This window comes from Rhinatrema bivittatum, chromosome 19 (assembly GCF_901001135.1).
Source record: "Rhinatrema bivittatum chromosome 19, aRhiBiv1.1, whole genome shotgun sequence".
Classification (NCBI taxonomy): domain Eukaryota; kingdom Metazoa; phylum Chordata; class Amphibia; order Gymnophiona; family Rhinatrematidae; genus Rhinatrema; species Rhinatrema bivittatum.
In genome coordinates, this window is record NC_042633.1 from 45,281,646 (window position 1) to 45,305,069 (window position 23,424).

The 23,424-nt window shown below is 51.6% G+C and overlaps 1 protein-coding gene across 4 annotated transcripts; it reads right to left on the reverse strand.

Moving 5' to 3' along the window:
• Positions 1-600: 600 nt before the first annotated feature.
• LOC115080515 (nuclear pore complex-interacting protein family member B3-like) lies at positions 601-23,084 on the reverse strand. Of its 4 annotated transcripts, none has more exons than XM_029584720.1 (9): positions 9,362-11,053; positions 8,512-8,563; positions 7,432-7,512; positions 5,704-5,828; positions 5,018-5,105; positions 4,897-4,921; positions 3,773-3,838; positions 2,609-3,657; positions 601-2,104 (listed from the first exon to the last, which is right to left on the reverse strand). In XM_029584720.1, exons 1-9 carry the CDS (start codon positions 9,382-9,384, stop codon positions 1,421-1,423), a joined length of 2,193 nt encoding a protein of 730 aa, XP_029440580.1. In that variant the 5' UTR covers positions 9,385-11,053; the 3' UTR covers positions 601-1,420. The 4 variants fall into 4 exon arrangements, with proteins under 4 accessions (XP_029440580.1, XP_029440579.1, XP_029440578.1 ...); XM_029584719.1 differs by having other exon boundaries at positions 601-1,810; positions 1,934-3,657; positions 9,362-11,050; XM_029584718.1 differs by lacking the exon at positions 9,362-11,053 and adding an exon at positions 22,783-23,084 and having other exon boundaries at positions 601-3,657.
• Positions 23,085-23,424: the final 340 nt, after the last annotated feature.

Genomic DNA, 23,424 nt, shown 5'->3' on the forward strand with positions numbered 1-23,424 from the left:
CAGCTCCTGTGCATGGAAACCTCTGAGATATCTGAATGTCTCTATCCTATCTCCCCTCTCCTCCAGGGTGCATCATGTTTAGATCTTTAACTCTATCCCCATGTGCTTTAGGATGAAGACCACTGACCATGTTAGCAGCCTCCTTTCCATTGATAGAGGCTCAGCTCCTGTGCATGGAAACCTTTGAGATATCTGAATGTCTCTATCCAATCTCGCCTTTCCTCTAGCTATAGGTTTAGATCTGTAAGTCTATGTCTCTATGCTTTACAACAAAGACCACTGACTCCATCCTGTTTATATCCTTTTGAGGGTGCGGTCTCCCAGGGCTGGAACCAGGAATGGGGGTGCTAGAAAGGGCCATGGGAGGATGCCAGGGGTAGCACTGACCTCTAGTGTGTCGGGGAGGTTTTGTATACATTTTTCATGTTCAACTGATAATAACAATTTGTGATTTTGTTAAAAAGATGTCACAAGCAGAAAAGCACCTGGGTCTGCTGGGAGGATGGGCGGGCAGTAGGGTTTTATTTTTAAGGCAACAGACTGTGGTAGCAGCCCTCGGGCACTGAGCCCAGCCGTGCAATGTACAGCTCACACAATGTCTGAGTATGTAGAGATTTTTATATAAACCTTTTTTTTAACAAATCATGATGTGTGTTTGCATCTTTGGAAGAGAAGGAGAGCGCATTTCTCCTTTGGCTTTATCTGTCTCGGTGTAATCTTGGGATACCTCCCCCAGATTCAGATTCCAAAATGCCGCAACCTGCGAGTATTTATTTGTACTTCGAGTCTTAAGGTCTTAGGTGCAAGTTTCCATCTTCGCCCAGAAGAGGAAGCGTTCCGGATGTTTCTCCTGCGATCTTGTATGCTGCTGCGGTCAGGAGGTGCTCGGAGCCTGTCTGTGTCGGCCCTACCCTGGCAGCATTCAGGAGGGAGGCAGGGGCCTGAAGGCTACAGACGGTGGCAGGGTTGCCTCTCTTCAGATCGATTGAGGGATCCCAAATCTTTAAAAATGTTGAATATTAAGTCACACCTTTTGCTAATCTATGTTGAATGCCGCAGGGACATGCTCAGTCTAGAAGCCCCTTTCTAGGTTGGCTTGGGGCTACACTAGTATGGATTATTCTCTTTCCGTCTGTCCATCCTGAAAGGACGAGCCTAGCAGTGACTGAAGCTATAGCTGCCGCCTCTCCTCCCCTCCTCTTCCAAAAGGGCGTAACATCTTCCAGAGCAGAGACAGTGGCTCACCCAGCAAAGCAAGAGCAAGGTGCACGGGTCCAAGAGGGGCGGGGAGGAGCATCCAGGCAGCTTCCCCTCGGCACATGATTGCAGGGGTGCGGGCAAATGCTCCTCTCATTATAGCTTGCCCTTCCAGGGGACAGCGGCAGGTAGAGGTGCTAAAGCTGCAGGGATTTCAGGGCAGTCACATGACTGAGCAGCAGTGACAAGTCTTCTGCTTGGTGCCGCCATGACCTCTTCCATCTGCCCCTGTGGCTGTGTTCTTGCTGTGAGCCGCCTGGGCTGTGTTTGCAGACGACGAGGTGAAGGTTGCAGCCTCTTGTCTTTGTGCACTTGGCTGAGTGAAGGCAGCCGCATTGGGCAGCACTGCTGTGTTTTCATCCAGAAGGGCTCGGGGAACTGGCGCCTTGGCTTCCTGCAACAGGGGCTGCTGCTCTGGCTCAAGATCTTTAGTTGCTTTAGCAATGGAGAAAGCTGGTTCAAGGTCAACGTTTGCTTTTGTGGACAACTTATCCTCTGGGAATGATGGGAGCTGCTCTTCTGCTGATGAAAGCTGGTCTAGGAGAGTTAATATCTGCTCTTGAAGAATTGGTGCCTGCTCCAGGGGGATTGCCTGTTGGGCTGAGAGAATCTGCTCTTGGTCTGTAGGCCGCTTATTCTCTGGGACTGATGGGAGCTGGTCTATGAGAGTTAATATCTGCTCTTGAAGAATTGGTGCCTGCTCCAGGGGGATTGCCTGTTGGGCTGAGGGTATCTGTACTTGGATTGTAAGCTGCTTATCCTCTGGAGCCAGCTCTTCTGCCGATGGGAACTGTTCTTGAAAAATTGGTTCTGGCTCCATGGGGTCTGTGTGCTGGGCTGAGAGTATCTGCTCTTGGACTGTGGGCAGCTTATCCTCTGGGACTGATGGAGCGAGCTGATCCAGAATTGGTGTCTGCTCCATGAGGATTGCCTGTTGGGCTAAGAGAATCTGCTCTTGGTCTGTATGCCGCTTATCCTCCAGGACTGATGGGAACTGCTCTTCTGCTGATGGAAGCTGGTCTAGGAGAGTTAATATCTGCTCTTGAAGAATTGGTGCCTGCTCCAGGGGGATTGCCTGTTGGGCTGAGAGAATCTGCTCTTGGTCTGTAGGCCGCTTATCCTCCAGGACTAATGGGAGCTGCTCTTCTGCTGATGGAAGCTGGTCTAGGAGAGTTAATATCTGCTCTTGAAGAATTGGTGCCTGCTCCAGGGGGACTGTGTGCTGAGCTGAGAGTATCTGCTCTTGGATTGTAAGCTGCTTATCCTCTGGAGCCAGCTCTTCTGCCGATGGGAACTGTTCTTGAAAAATTGGTTCTGGCTCCATGGGGTCTGTGTGCTGGGCTGAGAGTATCTGCTCTTGGACTGTGGGCAGCTTATCCTCTGGGACTGATGGAACCAGCTGTTCCAGCGATGGGAGCTGATCTAGATTTGGTGCTTGCTCTATGGAGATTGCCTGCTGGGCTGAGAGTATCTGCTCTTGGACTGTGGGCAGCTTATCCTCTGGGGCTGGTGGGAGCGGGTCTAGGAGAGTTAATATCTGCTCTTGAGAAATTGGTGCCTGCTGCATGGGAGCTGCATGTATCTGCTCTTGCATTTGTCTCTGGAGAGGTAAGTTCTCTTGAATGGCTGACATCTGCCCTGGAGTTGCCGTTAGCTGCTCCCGGAGTGCTGCTTTCTCTTCCTGGGCCCCAGAAACCTGCCCTTGGATTACAGACGGAGCCGCCGCTGGTGGCGAAGCCAGTTTCCCTTGCTGCGTCGCTGCATCAGGCGGGCACTGATGATTAAGAGAAGCTCGTGTGGATTCCCCGGGGGAAGACTGCTTAATGATCAGCTCCCCCCTGGCCTCAGGCAGCGTGGGAGTGTCCGCGATACCTTGTCCCTTCGCTGTGGCATGTTCTAAAGGTTTCAGCAGAATCTCTCCTTCATCCTCCACGACGAGAACACGCTCGGCACGTATCGCGGCGCCCGGCCTGTCTCTTGCTGGCGGCATCGCAGGCAGAGCGCTGGCCGGGAGCTGCAGGGGATAACTGAGTTTTCTTTCATTTGTGTCCAGAGTTAAAGTTTCATCCGTCCCAGGACCGTCCAGCAGGGGTGGCCAAAGGGATTCCGAGTCTGACCCGGTTTCTTCTGGAGAGGAATTGTGGACAATTTGAGAAAAAGCGGGGCTGGCTTGCCCATGCCTCTGCTCTCTGTCCCCGTCACTGCCTACTTGTTGGTCTCCTGGGCTCGGAGGGTTCAGAGTCTGCTCCGCAGTGGACGAGGTGGTGGCAGGCTCAGAGCCTGAGGCCTTCTTTCCAGTGCAAGAGGCGTTGGCAAGAGTTTGTAGGGCGACTTCCCCGGTCAGGGGTGGGGCATGGGTCATCACATCGTCCTCGGTGTCGCCGTCCACCACAAAAAGAACTGGAAAAGAAAAGCGAGTCTTTTAATAGTCTTGCACCAGGGTCAAACTCTTGATTGTTGGAAGGACACGACGCTCTGTGACTTCTCACGCCGATGACTGTGATAGGAGACTCACCTGCCGAGTGTAGGTCGCCGTTTTCGTGTGGCTCTCTCTTCTCCGGCAGGTGCTCCCGCATTGTGGCTGCAAAATAAACCAAGAGACTGAGCGTGCTCATCTGCCCAGGAGGTTCCTCGTCCTGCCCTCGGGCTATGGCACCCCTGGGAGGTGCTGTCTGCTGCTCTTCCTCCTTCCTCCCCTCCCCTAGCTAGCCTGAAATATCCGGACTCCCAGGGTCAGTGATCCCCCTTCGCTCAGCTGGCAAGCAGTAGCTGTTCCGCCAGCCTCGTGCGTCAGGCAGAAGCGCGGTGCTCAGGGAAGTCGGCACACTTACCATAGCGCTGGTATCTCACCCCTCGCTAAAGAGGGGGGGGGGGGGGGGGGGCGGGATTGGCTCTTTCCTTCATGGATGGTGGGGATGCCCGGACGTTGGTGCTTTTGGGGACAGGGTAATTGGCTTGATTTCTGAGATACCGGCTGCCATAGAGGCCTGTTTTCATTCACAGCTCTTCCTGCCGGCTGTGAATTGGCCTATGGGTGGGGAAAGCTCTCAGGTGCGCTCCCACAACGCGAGAGTTTCGTTATTTGCGGAAGCGAGAGGCTATGCGGAAGTGGAAACCATATCTTCCCTTGTTGTATTGTGATCTCCCTTTGGATTGATTATAATATAGTTTGGGGGGACGGGGACAGAGGACTGTGTTTAGGTGCGAGTATATATCTATAGACTGTTTCTGAAGAGAGAGGGCTTGCGGGGGCAGGAGCAGTGCTATTTGCTGTTAATGTGGACGAGCTCATTGATGAGGAGTTGTAGGGCACAGATATCGCTGAAGGCTCAGTGTATCTCTCTCAGCCTAGCACGCTGCCCCCTTCGATTATCACGGAAGCTCAATTACTTTTATTCCTTTTATATGTTTTGCCACGCGCTGAGTGTGTGTGTGTGTGTGTGTGTGGGGGGGGGGGGATAGAGTTATCATGCATGCTCACATGTTGCTCTTATGTGTTATATTTTTCTGAATATAATAAGTTCAGTAAAACTTTAATTATAAAATAAGAGAGGAAATTCTGCCCCCACCCCCTCCCCCTTGGCGGGGGTGGGAAATGTTAAGAGCCCGCCAGCTGCAGTGTAGGAGATGGGGACGCACCTGCTGGAGGCTCTGTCCCGGCCACCTGAAAGAGAGGAGAGAGGAGATGTCATTGGGCAGTGAAGCATCCTGCTCTGGCCAGTAATGAAATGCGCACCTGGTGGGCGATGCTAGTACCTACCCGAGCAGCACCGGCTGGCAGGGGAGCAGCCTTCGGGGGGTACTGCTGCATGGCCCGGCTCTCCAGGTGGCTCGCTTGGGACTGCAGGCTGGGACACAGGGGAGAACCGAGAGTTAGTACCCGCCAGCAGCCCCGCACCTTGCACGCTGGTCCCCATCCGCGCCGAATCTCTGAACTCCCCCGGAGCCACTGCCGGGAGAATCTGGACAGCAGCAATCATCCCTCCTCGCCCCTCTGTTTGCATGCCAGCTTAATCCTCCTCTGCCTCGCATGGGTGAGGTCAGAGGGAGAATCTCTCTCTCTCTGTCCCCCCTCCACAAGAGGGGAGGCCGGGAGAAGCCCTGATCTGCCTGCCGGCTTGGAGGGAGAGCCCTCTTGTGTCTGTGCTGCTGCTACTACTGAAGGCAGTGCAGACGAGGGCAGGAAATAAGGCAGGCAGACTGTGTTCCTTAGCTGCCGGAGCCCAGAGGCAGGATACAATGTGGAAGCTTTAATGCAGGACAAAGCCTGGGAGCTGTAAAGGACCAGCGGATTTTGTCCCACTGGGGTCCTTGTACAGATGTGAATTACTGGGGATGACAGCGCCAGTGCTAGGAAGTAGAAGCACACCCTGGCAGGGCCCTCCCCCAGCACAGCAGTCTCGCCGTACCCCACGGTGAGCACCTTCGCTCCCGCCCCCGTCTCACCTGAGCAGGGTGTCCTGCAGCTGCTGGATGCGGGATTGGGTCTGCCAGAGTGGGGAGGAGGGGTCACAGTCTTCAGAGGGGGGTGATGTACCCTCCATCAGCCACCGGTCCCGGACAGACTTCCTCTATTTAAAAAAAAAAAATAAAAAAAGAGCAGGGGACCCTCGTCACCAACCAATCCCCATCAGTGGGCTACACTAAAGGCGGGGCACAGGGACAGGTTTAGGGCTACCTCACTGCTTCCCATGCATTACCCCCCCCCCCCCCCCGGGTGTGATCCCGGTACAGCGTTCCTTCTCCCATGCATTACCCCCTCTCCTGGTGTGATCCCAGTACAGCGTTCCTCTCCCATGCATTACCCCCCCCTCCCCCTGTTGTGATCCCGGTACAGCATTCCTCTCCCATGCATTACCCCTACCTCCCCCTGGTGTGATCCCGGTACAGCGTCCTCTCCCATGCATTAACCCACCCCCCCTGGTGTGATCCCGGTACAGCGTTCCTCTCCCATGCATTACCCCCCCTCCCCCTGTTGTGATCCCGGTACAGCGTTCCTCTCCCATGCATTACCCACCCCTCCCCCGGTGTGGATCCCGTACAAGCGTTCCTCTCCCATGCATTACCAACCCCCCCCCCCTCCCCCTGGTGTGATCCCGGTAACAGCGTTCCTCTGTGCCATGCATTACCCCCCCTCCCCCTGGTGTGATCCCAGTACAGCGTTCCTCTCCCATGCATTAACCCCCCCCCCCCCTGGTGTGATCCAGTACAAGCGTTCCTCTCCCATGCATTAACCCCCCCCCCCTCCCCCTGTGGATCCCGGTACAAGCGTTCCTCTCCCATCATTACCCCCCCCCTCCCCCCGTGTGTGATCCCGGTACAGCGTTCCTCTCCCATGCATTACCCCCCCCCCCCGGTGTGATCCCGGTACAGCGTTCCTCTCCCATGCATTACCCCCCTCCCCCTGGTGTGATCCCGGTACAGCGTTCCTCTCCCATGCATTACCCCCACCCCCCCTCCCCCCGTGTGATCCCGGTACAAAAGCGTTCCTCTCCCATGCATTACCCACCCCCCCTCCCCCTGGTGTGATCCCGGTACAGCGTTCCTCTCCCATGCATTACCCCCCCTCCCCCCGGTGTGATCCCGGTTACAAGCGTTACCTCTCCCATGCATTATCCCCCCCTCCCCCTCGGATGTGATCCCGGTACAGCGTTCCTCTCCCATGGCATTATCCCCCCTCCCCACGGTGTTATCCCGGTACAGCGTTCCTCTCCCATGCATTATCCCCCCCCCCCCCCCCTGGTGTGATCCCGGCTTACAGCGTTCCTCTCCCATGCATTATCCCCCCCTCCCCACCTGGTGTGATGTTGATCACTGTAATGCGTTCTATCCCATGCATACCACCCCCTCACCTACTCGGTGTGATTCACGGTAACGCGTTTCCTCTCCCATGCATTACCCCCCCCCCCCCTGGTGTGATCCAGGTACAGCGTTCCTCTCCCATGCATTACCCCCCCCTCCCCCCGGTGTGATCCCGGTACAGCGTTCCTCTCCCATGCATTATCCCCCCCTCCCCCCGGTGTGATCCCGGTACAGCGTTCCTCTCTCATGCATTACCCCCTCCCCCCCCCCCCCAGCGTTCCTCTCCCATGCATTACCCCTCCCCCGGTGCGTTCCTCTCCCACACGTCACATCCTTAGACTTTAGGAATTTCCCAGTTTCTCTCCAGTTTACCTTCAGCTGTTGCAGCTTCAGCCTCTCATCTTCCAGCTCTTGCTTCCTCTTCTCAATTTCCTCCTGTACTTTTCGCTTTTCCTGGTGAGATCCAAAAGCAGAGAGTATTGCAAGAGTGGGGAGGGGTACAGAGAAGGAACTGTAATTTAGGACAAAGCCAGGAGCAGAGGTCGGACAGATGAGCTCCCTGTGCCACTGACCTGCCCGATCCCTGTGTGCCTCCCCTACCCCTCACCTGTCTGCTCCCTGTGTCTCACCCACCCACTCCCTATGCTGTCTGTACTGCTTACCTGTCTGCTCCCTCTGTCTCACCTCCCTATGCCGCTCAACTGTGTGTCTCACCTACCTACTCCCTATGCTCTCTGTACTACTCCCCTGGCTGCTCCCTGTCTTGTCTCACCTACCCATTCCCTATTTTCTCTGAACCACTCACCTGGCTGCTCCCTGTGCTCTGTACCCCTCAGCCACCCATTCCCCGTGCTCTCTGACCCTCTCACCTGCCCACTCCCTGTGCTCTGGGCTGCTCCTCTCCTTCTGACTCCCCTGCCCCTCTTCTGTCAGTGATACCTGAGCTGCCGCCCAGAGGGGTTTCACTGGGCAAGGTGGCTGGCAGCTGCTGAGGCACTGCGCTAATGTGCTACCTGATCCCAGATCCTCCCAAGACAAAGCAAAGGGAAACAATGCACAGAACTGAAATATCGACGGGTGACATTCAATGCCACCTAAAATATTCTCCCGTTTCCCCGAGAACTTCCTCGCTGGCTTTCTGCCCCAGCACTCCCTGTGTTGATGCACACCTTGGAGGGGGAGCTGACTGACTCTCTGTGATCATGGCCCTGCCCCCGTGACAATGAGAAAGAGATGCAGTAGCTCAGGATATGGGGCGGGAGGGCGTCTTACGCTGAAGAGTGCTCACAGGTGCTTGCTTTTGCTGGGGCATTGTTGGTTTTACCTGTGGGGAGTGAGCCTCACCTCTCAGTCCTGGCGTGAGGTCGGAGACAGAATGCTGGTTCTCACCCAGCAAGGTACCTGTCATGCCAGCAGAGCATTAAGAGAGGGGCTAGAGGAAAGGCTACTTACCGTAATGGCCTGCAGCCGGAACCTGTACAGTGAGCTCTCGGCCATCTTCTCCCTAGAAAAGAAAGCCAGGAGCAGAGATCATTCAGCTGGGACTGCCTCAAGCCTTCAGGATAGGATTGCATTACTCGAGGTGACTTTCAATGGGGGGTGGGTGCATGAGGAGGGTCCCTTGCCCCAGAGGACTACGGTCTTGGTTTTGGAGGGAGAAGAGGTGACCTGCCCTAGGACGCAGGCACCATCAATGGAAGTTCTCCTCCCTTTCCACTGCCCCGTCCTCTCCCCACTCTCACTGTTACAGATCAGAAGCCATCCCTCTCTGGTAATTTGGGTTTGTGGTATCCCTGGGTGCAATTAACCCTCCCTCCCTCCCCGTCCATGTCTTAGGCAAAAGGCCAGGAAGAGGAATGAAGTTAAAGAGTTTTATTGGTGCTTCCAGGATTTGCAGGTTGCTGTGCCAGGGCTTGTGGTTTAGCGACCTGACGATAAGAAGGGATTTAGAGGGGTGAATGATTCATGCATGTAACGTGGCCCTCTGAACAGGTTTCAGGGCTACAACCACCTGAGGCGCTCCACAAAATGCAGGCTTCTCGCTGCATGAGTTTGAGGCAGGACCAGAAAATAGAGCGCGTGCAGATGGTCTTATTGCCTATGGAAACCGTACTCACAGGTCGGCCCAGCGCAGGCGCCTGCAGCTGCTTTACGTGCACGGGTAAGAAGCAGCAGTGGAGGTTCATAGCGAGCCTCCCATGAACGAGTCTAACCCAACACAGATTCCCAAACGATGCAGCAAAAGGTTGACAGTGGTCCCCCTGGGGATGGCCGGAGGCTCCCTGGATCTCCCTTCTCGTACCGGGACTCGGCTGTGTCTGGCATCCTCGGGCGCTCGGCGCTGCTGCTGCACAGGTTGCATGGCTGAGTTCCCTTTCTAATGGATCAAGTTTCGGTCCTTGTGGTCCTGTTGCCTGGCAGAAAGGCCTGAAGGCTCGGTCCATAAATAATGCAGGCAGTGAAAAACAAAGGTCAAAGTACGAAGCGAGTGAGGGGGTCAATGGTCCAAGCCCTCTGCCTAATAGTGAAGGACAGTTATCCAGGTGCAAGGGTCCAAGAGTGCTGTATGGATTTATAGAGCCCAATATCGTGTCCACAGAAACACCCGTAGTAATGCGTGCACATCAGAATTAGGATACTTCCCCTTTACTACTCTGCAAATCCCAACCTCATCTCAAACAGCACTACACATTCCCTCCCAGAGATTCTAGTACTCCTGTTAAATGATTTATAGAGCCCAATATCATGTCCACAGAAACACCCGTAGTAATGCATGCACATCAGAATTAGGATACTTCCCCTTTACTACTCGGCAAATTCCAGCCTCATCTCAAACAGCACTACACATTCCCTCCCAGAGATTCTAGTACTCCTGTTAAATGATTTATAGAGCCCAATATCATGTCCACAGAAACACCGGTAATAATGCATGCACATCAGAATTAGGATACTTCCCCTTTACTACTCAGCAAATCCCAGCCTCATCTCAAACAGCACTACACATTCCCTCGCAGAGATTCTAGTACTCCTGTTAAATGATCTATAGAGCCCAATATCATGTCCACAGAAACACCGGTAATAATGCATGCACATCAGAATTAGGAAAGTTCCCCTTTACTACTCTACAAATCCCAACCTCATCTCAAACAGCACTACACATTCCCTCGCAGAGATTCTAGTACTCCTGTTAAATGATCTATAGAGCCCAATATCATGTCCACAGAAACACCCGTAATAATGCATGCACATCAGAATTAGGATACTTCCCCTTTACTACTCAGCAAATCCCAGCCTCATCTCAAACAGCACTACACATTCCCTCCCAGAGATTCTAGTACTCCTGTTAAATGATTTATAGAGCCCAATATCATGTCCACAGAAACACCCGTAATAATGCATGCACATCAGAATTAGGATACTTCCCCTTTACTACTCAGCAAATCCCAGCCTCATCTCAAACAGCACTACACATTCCCTCCCAGAGATTCTAGTACTCCTGTTAAATGATTTATAGAGCCCAATATCGTGTCCACAGAAACACCCGTAGTAATGCATGCACATCAGAATTAGGATACTTCCCCTTTACTACTCAGCAAATCCCAGCCTCATCTCAAACAGCACTACACATTCCCTCCCAGAGATTCTAGTACTCCTGTTAAATGATTTATAGAGCCCAATATCGTGTCCACAGAAACACCCGTAGTAATGCATGCACATCAGAATTAGGATACTTCCCCTTTACTACTCAGCAAATTCCAGCCTCATCTCAAACAGCACTACACATTCCCTCCCAGAGATTCTAGTACTCCTGTTAAATGATTTATAGAGCCCAATATCATGTCCACAGAAACACCCGTAGTAATGCATGCACATCAGAATTAGGATACTTCCCCTTTACTACTCAGCAAATTCCAGCCTCATCTCAAACAGCACTACACATTCCCTCGCAGAGATTCTAGTACTCCTGTTAAATGATCTATAGAGCCCAATATCATGTCCACAGAAACATCCGTAGTAATGCATGCACATCAGAATTAGGATACTTCCCCTTTACTACTCTACAAATCCCAACCTCATCTCAAACAGCACTACACATTCCCTCGCAGAGATTCTAGTACTCCTGTTAAATGATTTATAGAGCCCAATATCATGTCCACAGAAACACCCGTAGTAATGCATGCACATCAGAATTAGGATACTTCCCCTTTACTACTCTACAAATCCCAACCTCATCTCAAACAGCACTACACATTCCCTCGCAGAGATTCTAGTACTCCTGTTAAATGATTTATAGAGCCCAATATCATGTCCACAGAAACACCCGTAATAATGCGTGCACATCAGAATTAGGATACTTCCCCTTTACTACTCAGCAAATCCCAGCCTCATCTCAAACAGCACTACACATTCCCTCCCAGAGATTCTAGTACTCCTGTTAAATGATTTATAGAGCCCAATATCATGTCCACAGAAACACCCGTAATAATGTGTGCACATCAGAATTAGGAAAGTTCCCCTTTACTACTCAGCAAATTCCAGCCTCATCTCAAACAGCACTACACATTCCCTCCCAGAGATTCTAGTACTCCTGTTAAATGATTTATAGAGCCCAATATCATGTCCACAGAAACACCCGTAGTAATGCATGCACATCAGAATTAGGATACTTCCCCTTTACTACTCAGCAAATTCCAGCCTCATCTCAAACAGCACTACACATTCCCTCGCAGAGATTCTAGTACTCCTGTTAAATGATCTATAGAGCCCAATATCATGTCCACAGAAACACCCGTAGTAATGCATGCACATCAGAATTAGGATACTTCCCCTTTACTACTCTACAAATCCCAACCTCATCTCAAACAGCACTACACATTCCCTCGCAGAGATTCTAGTACTCCTGTTAAATGATTTATAGAGCCCAATATCATGTCCACAGAAACACCCGTAGTAATGCATGCACATCAGAATTAGGATACTTCCCCTTTACTACTCTACAAATCCCAACCTCATCTCAAACAGCACTACACATTCCCTCGCAGAGATTCTAGTACTCCTGTTAAATGATTTATAGAGCCCAATATCATGTCCACAGAAACACCCGTAATAATGCGTGCACATCAGAATTAGGATACTTCCCCTTTACTACTCAGCAAATCCCAGCCTCATCTCAAACAGCACTACACATTCCCTCCCAGAGATTCTAGTACTCCTGTTAAATGATTTATAGAGCCCAATATCATGTCCACAGAAACACCCGTAATAATGTGTGCACATCAGAATTAGGAAAGTTCCCCTTTACTACTCAGCAAATTCCAGCCTCATCTCAAACAGCACTACACATTCCCTCCCAGAGATTCTAGTACTCCTGTTAAATGATTTATAGAGCCCAATATCATGTCCACAGAAACACCCGTGGTAATGCATGCACATCAGAATTAGGATACTTCCCCTTTACTACTCAGCAAATTCCAGCCTCATCTCAAACAGCACTACACATTCCCTCGCAGAGATTCTAGTACTCCTGTTAAATGATTTATAGAGCCCAATATCATGTCCACAGAAACACCCGTAGTAATGTGTGCACATCAGAATTAGGAAAGTTCCCCTTTACTACTCAGCAAATCCCAGCCTCATCTCAAACAGCACTACACATTCCCTCCCAGAGATTCTAGTACTCCTGTTAAATGATTTATAGAGCCCAATATCATGTCCACAGAAACACCCGTAATAATGTGTGCACATCAGAATTAGGAAAGTTCCCCTTTACTACTCAGCAAATCCCAGCCTCATCTCAAACAGCACTACACATTCCCTCCCAGAGATTCTAGTACTCCTGTTAAATGATTTATAGAGCCCAATATCATGTCCACAGAAACACCCGTAATAATGTGTGCACATCAGAATTAGGAAAGTTCCCCTTTACTACTCAGCAAATCCCAACCTCATCTCAAACAGCACTACACATTCCCTCCCAGAGATTCTAGTACTCCTGTTAAATGATTTATAGAGCCCAATATCATGTCCACAGAAACACCCGTAGTAATGCATGCACATCAGAATTAGGATACTTCCCCTTTACTACTCAGCAAATCCCAGCCTCATCTCAAACAGCACTACACATTCCCTCGCAGAGATTCTAGTACTCCTGTTAAATGATTTATAGAGCCCAATATCATGTCCACAGAAACACCCGTAGTAATGCATGCACATCAGAATTAGGATACTTCCCCTTTACTACTCAGCAAATTCCAGCCTCATCTCAAACAGCACTACACATTCCCTCGCAGAGATTCTAGTACTCCTGTTAAATGATTTATAGAGCCCAATATCATGTCCACAGAAACACCCGTAATAATGCATGCACATCAGAATTAGGATACTTCCCCTTTACTACTCTACAAATCCCAACCTCATCTCAAACAGCACTACACATTCCCTCGCAGAGATTCTAGTACTCCTGTTAAATGATTTATAGAGCCCAATATCATGTCCACAGAAACACCCGTAATAATGCGTGCACATCAGAATTAGGATACTTCCCCTTTACTACTCAGCAAATTCCAGCCTCATCTCAAACAGCACTACACATTCCCTCGCAGAGATTCTAGTACTCCTGTTAAATGATTTATAGAGCCCAATATCATGTCCACAGAAACACCCGTAATAATGTGTGCACATCAGAATTAGGAAAGTTCCCCTTTACTACTCAGCAAATCCCAGCCTCATCTCAAACAGCACTACACATTCCCTCCCAGAGATTCTAGTACTCCTGTTAAATGATTTATAGAGCCCAATATCATGTAGACGGCAATGTACAGGCACCTATAAGGGACAGAGTAATGTGACACAAAACCCTGATAACAGCATTAACGGCTGGGCCTCACGCAGCAACCAACCCTGCCTATGAGAGGCAGCACTGCAATTATCATACCGGCCCTAGAATCCCAATCCACCTCCTATGGGGAAAAGAGAACAAACCGGACTGTGACGCATCCCCACGCAGAAACTACACGCCAGCAGAGTCCCTCCCCTCGGGCACACACATGGAACAAGAGCAGACTCTCAGCGAGCACAGAATAATGCTGTATGTAAAACTGTACAAGGAACGATTGAAGTGGTTTATAAAAACTGCTAAATAATAAATAAGGGATCACAAATTAGAAACAGAAATGTGCAGACAAAAATTGAACTGGAAATGCCAAGAAGCCCAACTCTTGCCTGCAGTGAACTATCTGAGCAGGAACACCTGAAATGCGTTTCGCCCGTGCTGTGCAAAAGCTAGAGAGAGAAGAGCCGCATGTTTCCCATGAACGAAGGAGCAGGAAAAACCTGTACAAACTCCTGGGAGGCAAAAGGAGAATGAGCAGCAAAAGCTGCAGGATCCTGCCACCGGGTAAGAGCCAGGATCTGTGCTGCGACGATCCAACCTTGTCTCCACTGTGCAACTCTTCCCTTTTATCCGTTTATGTATTGCTCGGGCGGCACCCGAACCGACTATCACCTAATAAAATTTCTTAAATCGTAGTCTGAGAGAAGCAAGCAGTAGGATTAGCACAAGGGCTTCCTGAGGTCTTGGCTGATGATGCAGGGAGGAGAAGCAGGTGCCTCCTCTTCCTCTTGTCCTTATCTGACTTGTTAACAATCCTGCCCCAGCGCGGGCTCCCTACACCGGAGCAGATGGAGCAGCAGGCATTGCCTGGGGGGGGGGGGGGGGTCTGTGGGGAAGCACCAGCGTGAATCTGTGGCTGGCAGAGCCCACTCTCCCTGGCAGTGACTGCCCACGTGCCTAGGGACAGCTGGGGCTATAAATCCACTGCTGGATGGGTACTGCAGCTGCAGCCTCTGGGCTGGACAGGGGTCTCAGCTGCCACACGACACTGACACCTGGCATAGATTTCTAGCTGGATGTGGCCAGATTCCCCCCTAATTTCTTCAGACTGTGAGGATTCGCTGTTGTAACTGTGGGCAGCCCCAGAGCCATTTCCAGGGGGGGGGGGGAAGAGACTGACTTTCCCCACACTACCCAGCTAAATTCTTCCACCAAACCCCGTGTGTCAGACCTAAAGCTTACACAGTGAGATTCGGGCTCCTACGGCTGGAAAGAGCTTGACCTTACTCGGCCGCTCTTTGGGTCTCTGATAACCATCCCCCTAGGCACCGGACTCCAGGGGCAAGGAAGGGAGCTGCGCTGTGCGGCCCCTGACCCGGGATGGATGCTGCGATGGGGGGGGGGGGGGGGCGGAAATGAAGGATCAGGGCACTGTAAGCGTCAGCAGAGACCAGATCCAATGCAGCTTGAAATAAATCTTTGTGCACAGGGCCGGGCAGCGAGCCCCCCTGAGAGTGCCCGAGTGATGGTGGGACAGAGGTCAGCCTTGGGGCAGGAGCCGTCACTGAGCGAGGGGGCGCCCTCCCACACTCCTGAGCCCAAGGGCTCGGCCTGGCTAACGTTTCCAGCAAAGGCCCTTCAGGAGAATCCGGGGGGGGAGAGGGCCGGCTGCATAGAAGGGGCCAGGGGGGTCCAAGTCCGAAAACCATCATCAAGAGAGAAAATCTAAGCACAACCTCCCTCCCAGCTGCTCCCATTCTACTTCCCAGACATTTCCAAGGCTGCGATATCAATTTATTTCAGCCCCCCCCCCCAATATAAGCAGACTCTCAGGTACGGCCTAGCAAACACCCAATCTGCACCTCCACCCAGTGCAACTCCCTCCTTTATAAGACCCCTAACCCGTCTGCCATGAGAAGATGAGGTACAGACCCCAGAACAGCAATCACTGCAGAGGGAGCATCAGAGGGACCAGGGATGTCATCCTCCCACTATTTACCCTGTGCAACCATTTTTATATCACAGGGACTGAGACCCCTAACCCGTCTGCCATGAGAAGATGAGGTACAGGCCCCAGAACAGCAATCACTGCAGAGGAGGCATCAGAGGGACCAGGGATGTCATCCTCCCACTATTTACCCCTGTGCAACCATTTTTATATCACAGGGACTGAGACCCCTAACCCGTCTGCCATGAGAAGATGAGGTACAGGCCCCAGAACAGCAATCACTGCAGAGGGAGCATCAGAGGGACCAGGGATGTCATCCTCCCACTATTTAATCCTGTGCAACCATTTTTATATCACAGGGACTGAGACCCTAACCCGTCTGCCATGAGAAGATGAGGTACAGGCCCCAGAACAGCAATCACTGCAGAGGGAGCATCAGAGGGACCAGGGATGTCATCCTCCCACTATTTAACCCTGTGCAACCATTTTTATATCACAGGGACTGAGACCCCTAACCCGTCTGCCATGAGAAGATGAGGTACAGGCCCCAGAACAGCAATCACTGCAGAGGAGGCATCAGAGGGACCAGGGATGTCATCCTCCCACTATTTAATCCTGTGCAACCATTTTTATATCACAGGGACTGAGACCCCTAACCCGTCTGCCATGAGAAGATGAGGTACAGACCCCAGAACAGCAATCGCTGCAGAGGGAGCATCAGAGGGACCAGGGATGTCATCCTCCCACTATTTAATCCTGTGCAACCATTTTTATATCACAGGGACTGAGACCCCTAACCCGTCTGCCATGAGAAGATGAGGTACAGGCCCCAGAACAGCAATCACTGCAGAGGGAGCATCAGAGGGACCAGGGATGTCATCCTCCCACTATTTAACCCTGTGCAACCATTTTTATATCACAGGGACTGAGACCCCTAACCCGTCTGCCATGAGAAGATGAGGTACAGACCCCAGAACAGCAATCACTGCAGAGGAGGCATCAGAGGGACCAGGGATGTCATCCTCTCACTATTTAATCCTGTGCAACCATTTTTATATCACAGGGACTGAGACCCCTAACCCGTCTGCCATGAGAAGATGAGGTACAGACCCCAGAACAGCAATCACTGCAGAGGAGGCATCAGAGGGACCAGGGATGTCATCCTCCCACTATTTAATCCTGTGCAACCATTTTTATATCACAGGGACTGAGACCCCTAACCCGTCTGCCATGAGAAGATGAGGTACAGGCCCCAGAACAGCAATCACTGCAGAGGAGGCATCAGAGGGACCAGGGATGTCATCCTCCCACTATTTAATCCTGTGCAACCATTTTTATATCACAGGGACTGAGACCCCTAACCCGTCTGCCATGAGAAGATGAGGTACAGGCCCCAGAACAGCAATCACTGCAGAGGAGGCATCAGAGGGACCAGGGATGTCATCCTCTCACTATTTAATCCTGTGCAACCATTTTTATATCACAGGGACTGAGACCCCTAACCCGTCTGCCATGAGAAGATGAGGTACAGACCCCAGAACAGCAATCACTGCAGAGGGAGCATCAGAGGGACCAGGGATGTCATCCTCCCACTATTTAACCCTGTGCAACCATTTTTATATCACAGGGACTGAGACCCCTAACCCGTCTGCCATGAGAAGATGAGGTACAGACCCCAGAACAGCAATCACTGCAGAGGGAGCATCAGAGGGACCAGGGATGTCATCCTCCCACTATTTAATCCTGTGCAAACCATTTTTATATCACAGGAACTGAGACCCCTAACCCGTCTGCCATGAGAAGATGAGGTACAGACCCCAGAACAGCAATCACTGCAGAGGGAGCATCAGAGGGACCAGGGATGTCATCCTCTCACTATTTAATCCTGTGCAACCATTTTTATATCACAGGGACTGAGACCCCTAACCCGTCTGCCATGAGAAGATGAGGTACAGACCCCAGAACAGCAATCACTGCAGAGGAGGCATCAGAGGGACCAGGGATGTCATCCTCCCACTATTTAATCCTGTGCAACCATTTTTATATCACAGGGACTGAGACCCCTAACCCGTCTGCCATGAGAAGATGAGGTACAGGCCCCAGAACAGCAATCACTGCAGAGGAGGCATCAGAGGGACCAGGGATGTCATCCTCCCACTATTTAATCCTGTGCAACCATTTTTATATCACAGGGACTGAGACCCCTAACCCGTCTGCCATGAGAAGATGAGGTACAGGCCCCAGAACAGCAATCACTGCAGAGGAGGCATCAGAGGGACCAGGGATGTCATCCTCTCACTATTTAATCCTGTGCAACCATTTTTATATCACAGGGACTGAGACCCCTAACCCGTCTGCCATGAGAAGATGAGGTACAGACCCCAGAACAGCAATCACTGCAGAGGGAGCATCAGAGGGACCAGGGATGTCATCCTCCCACTATTTAACCCTGTGCAACCATTTTTATATCACAGGGACTGAGACCCCTAACCCGTCTGCCATGAGAAGATGAGGTACAGACCCCAGAACAGCAATCACTGCAGAGGGAGCATCAGAGGGACCAGGGATATCATCCTCTCACTATTTACCCTGTGCAACCATTTTTATATCACAGGGACTGAGACCCCTAACCCGTCTGCCATGAGAAGATGAGGTACAGGCCCCAGAACAGCAATCACTGCAGAGGGAGCATCAGAGGGACCAGGGATGTCATCCTCCCACTATTTACCCCTGTGCAACCATTTTTATATCACAGGGACTGAGACCCCTAACCCGTCTGCCATGAGAAGATGAGGTACAGACCCCAGAACAGCAATCGCTGCAGAGGGAGCATCAGAGGGACCAGGGATGTCATCCTCCCACTATTTAATCCTGTGCAACCATTTTTATATCACAGGGACTGAGACCCCTAACCCGTCTGCCATGAGAAGATGAGGTACAGACCCCAGAACAGCAATCACTGCAGAGGAGGCATCAGAGGGACCAGGGATGTCATCCTCCCACTATTTAACCCTGTGCAACCATTTTTATATCACAGGGACTGAGACCCCTAACCCGTCTGCCATGAGAAGATGAGGTACAGACCCCAGAACAGCAATCACTGCAGAGGAGGCATCAGAGGGACCAGGGATGTCATCCTCCCTCTATTTAATCCTGTGCAACCATTTTTATATCACAGGGACTGAGACCCCTAACCCGTCTGCCATGAGAAGATGAGGTACAGGCCCCAGAACAGCAATCACTGCAGAGGAGGCATCAGAGGGACCAGGGATGTCATCCTCCCACTATTTAACCCTGTGCAACCATTTTTATATCACAGGGACTGAGACCCCTAACCCGTCTGCCATGAGAAGATGAGGTACAGGCCCCAGAACAGCAATCACTGCAGAGGAGGCATCAGAGGGACCAGGGACGTCATCCTCCCACTATTTAATCCTGTGCAACCATTTTTATATCACAGGGACTGAGACCCCTAACCCGTCTGCCATGAGAAGATGAGGTACAGACCCCAGAACAGCAATCACTGCAGAGGAGGCATCAGAGGGACCAGGGATGTCATCCTCCTACTATTTAATCCTGTGCAACCATTTTTATATCACAGGGACTGAGACCCCTAACCCGTCTGCCATGAGAAGATGAGGTACAGGCCCCAGAACAGCAATCACTGCAGAGGGAGCATCAGAGGGACCAGGGATGTCATCCTCCCACTATTTAATCCTGTGCAACCATTTTTATATCACAGGGACTGAGACCCCTAACCCGTCTGCCATGAGAAGATGAGGTACAGACCCCAGAACAGCAATCGCTGCAGAGGGAGCATCAGAGGGACCAGGGATGTCATCCTCCCACTATTTAATCCTGTGCAACCATTTTTATATCACAGGGACTGAGACCCCTAACCCGTCTGCCATGAGAAGATGAGGTACAGACCCCAGAACAGCAATCACTGCAGAGGAGGCATCAGAGGGACCAGGGATGTCATCCTCCCACTATTTAATCCTGTGCAACCATTTTTATATCACAGGGACTGAGACCCCTAACCCGTCTGCCATGAGAAGATGAGGTACAGGCCCCAGAACAGCAATCACTGCAGAGGAGGCATCAGAGGGACCAGGGATGTCATCCTCCCACTATTTAATCCTGTGCAACCATTTTTATATCACAGGGACTGAGACCCCTAACCCGTCTGCCATGAGAAGATGAGGTACAGGCCCCAGAACAGCAATCACTGCAGAGGAGGCATCAGAGGGACCAGGGATGTCATCCTCCCTCTATTTACCCCTGTGCAACCATTTTTATATCACAGGGACTGAGACCCCTAACCCGTCTGCCATGAGAAGATGAGGTACAGGCCCCAGAACAGCAATCACTGCAGAGGAGGCATCAGAGGGACCAGGGATGTCATCCTCCCACTATTTAATCCTGTGCAACCATTTTTATATCACAGGGACTGAGACCCCTAACCCGTCTGCCATGAGAAGATGAGGTACAGGCCCCAGAACAGCAATCACTGCAGAGGGAGCATCAGAGGGACCAGGGATGTCATCCTCCCACTATTTAATCCTGTGCAACCATTTTTATATCACAGGGACTGAGACCCCTAACCCGTCTGCCATGAGAAGATGAGGTACAGACCACAGAACAGCAATCGCTGCAGAGGGAGCATCAGAGGGACCAGGGATGTCATCCTCCCACTATTTAATCCTGTGCAACCATTTTTATATCACAGGGACTGAGACCCCTAACCCGTCTCCCATGAGAAGATGAGGTACAGACCCCAGAACAGCAATCACTGCAGAGGAGGCATCAGAGGGACCAGGGATGTCATCCTCCCACTATTTAATCCTGTGCAACCATTTTTATATCACAGGGACTGAGACCCCTAACCCGTCTGCCATGAGAAGATGAGGTACAGGCCCCAGAACAGCAATCACTGCAGAGGGAGCATCAGAGGGACCAGGGATGTCATCCTCCCACTATTTAATCCTGTGCAACCATTTTTATATCACAGGGACTGAGACCCCTAACCCGTCTGCCATGAGAAGATGAGGTACAGACCCCAGAACAGCAATCACTGCAGAGGAGGCATCAGAGGGACCAGGGATGTCATCCTCCCACTATTTAATCCTGTGCAACCATTTTTATATCACAGGCACTGAGACCCCTAACCCGTCTGCCATGAGAAGATGAGGTACAGACCCCAGAACAGCAATCACTGCAGAGGAGGCATCAGAGGGACCAGGGATGTCATCCTCCCACTATTTACCCCTGTGCAACCATTTTTATATCACAGGGACTGAGACCCCTAACCCGTCTGCCATGAGAAGATGAGGTACAGACCCCAGAACAGCAATCACTGCAGAGGGAGCATCAGAGGGACCAGGGATGTCATCCTCCCACTATTTAATCCTGTGCAACCATTTTTATATCACAGGGACTGAGACCCCTAACCCGTCTGCCATGAGAAGATGAGGTACAGGCCCCAGAACAGCAATCACTGCAGAGGAGGCATCAGAGGGACCAGGGATGTCATCCTCCCACTATTTAACCCTGTGCAACCATTTTTATATCACAGGGACTGAGACCCCTAACCCGTCTGCCATGAGAAGATGAGGTACAGACCCCAGAACAGCAATCACTGCAGAGGAGGCATCAGAGGGACCAGGGATGTCATCCTCCCACTATTTAACCCTGTGCAACCATTTTTATATCACAGGGACTGAGACCCCTAACCCGTCTGCCATGAGAAGATGAGGTACAGACCCCAGAACAGCAATCACTGCAGAGGGAGCATCAGAGGGACCAGGGATGTCATCCTCCCACTATTTAATCCTGTGCAACCATTTTTATATCACAGGGACTGAGACCCCTAACCCGTCTGCCATGAGAAGATGAGGTACAGGCCCCAGAACAGCAATCACTGCAGAGGGAGCATCAGAGGGACCAGGGATGTCATCCTCCCACTATTTAATCCTGTGCAACCATTTTTATATCACAGGGACTGAGACCCCTAACCCGTCTGCCATGAGAAGATGAGGTACAGACCCCAGAACAGCAATCACTGCAGAGGGAGCATCAGAGGGACCAGGGATGTCATCCTCTCACTATTTAATCCTGTGCAACCATTTTTATATCACAGGGACTGAGACCCCTAACCCGTCTGCCATGAGAAGATGAGGTACAGGCCCCAGAACAGCAATCACTGCAGAGGAGGCATCAGAGGGACCAGGGATGTCATCCTCCCACTATTTAATCCTGTGCAACCATTTTTATATCACAGGGACTGAGACCCCTAACCCGTCTGCCATGAGAAGATGAGGTACAGGCCCCAGAACAGCAATCACTGCAGAGGGAGCATCAGAGGGACCAGGGATGTCATCCTCCCACTATTTAATCCTGTGCAACCATTTTTATATCACAGGGACTGAGACCCCTAACCCGTCTGCCATGAGAAGATGAGGTACAGGCCCCAGAACAGCAATCACTGCAGAGGAGGCATCAGAGGGACCAGGGATGTCATCCTCCCACTATTTAATCCTGTGCAAGTGACTCACTTCCAAAGCTTGCCCTTTGCTCATCAGGCGTGTGCTCTCATTAAAGTTTGACTTTCAGAATGAGAATGTTTAGACGCCCGGGACCCGTTTCCACTTCCAAAAGTTAAAAAGTAACTGAGTGAGTGGCAGAGAGACAGGAAGAGATGGAGGCGATGGGGGAATGAGTCGGAGAGAGGGTCCCTGCCCTCCTGTCCGGTAACCTGCAGCTTCAGTAAAGGGTTCACAGCCCTTCTGGGAGTCCTGCTCGCCTCACGGGGCCTCCATCCTGCCCTCCACAGCTGCTTCCCCCCCCCCCCCCCCCCCCTCCCCCCCCCTGTTGCATGTAACCAGGCTGCCAGCAGGCAGCGAGCCTGATGAGTCCCAGAAAGAAGCACCTGCCCCTTACTCACTGCCTGAGTGTCTGAGACGAGCGTCCTCCTCTTCCCGGTCAGCAGAGGGAAGGTCCTGCCCTCCTCCAGCTGTGCAGCTCCGGCTTTTCCCTCGGCACCCCCCCCCCCCCCCCCAGACCTTGCCCTCAGAGGGCTGCCTCTTCCTCCGGAGCTGCGCTGGGCCTGCGAGCGCTTCTGGATCAGCCCTGCTCTTCCCGGCCAGGTTCCTGAGGCACGAGGGCAGGGCCAAAAACTCCTCAGAGAGCAGGTTTCACTGGTTCTACCGAAAAAGGAGAAAAAAAAAAAAAAAAAACCAAACAAAAGTTCCAACAGAGTCCCGAGCCTTCCTCCTGCACAGCAAGTCTGGGGCCGGAGCTGGCAGGTAACAAGAGGGGGGAAACCCTATCAGCTCTGCCAATCAATTATTTACCGGCCTTGATCAGTTACCGTCCATGCCCAGGCTGAGAGGTGCCACAGGCACCCAGGCTCCTCGCTCCTCCCTCCCTCTCCCCCTCCTCCTCCTCAGGGGTGGTGTTGGCAGCTTAACCTCCTGCCCTCTTGATTTTTTTTTTTAAACCAACTTCTAAACCAACTTCACCCAAGGCAGTGTACAAGTATCAAAAACCCACATAAACAGCAAACATACAAAACAAAATTAATTAA

Coding starts and splice junctions, on each gene's coding strand:
- LOC115080515 (XM_029584717.1), bottom strand. CDS start 9,384: ATGCCAGACACAGCCGAGTCCCG. Junction 4,922..5,017: donor TGCCAGCCGGTGCTGCTCGG/GTAGGTACTAGC, acceptor CCTCTCTTTCAG/GTGGCCGGGACAGAGCCTCC. Junction 3,658..3,772: donor CGGCGACCTACACTCGGCAG/GTGAGTCTCCTA, acceptor TTTCTTTTCCAG/TTCTTTTTGTGGTGGACGGC.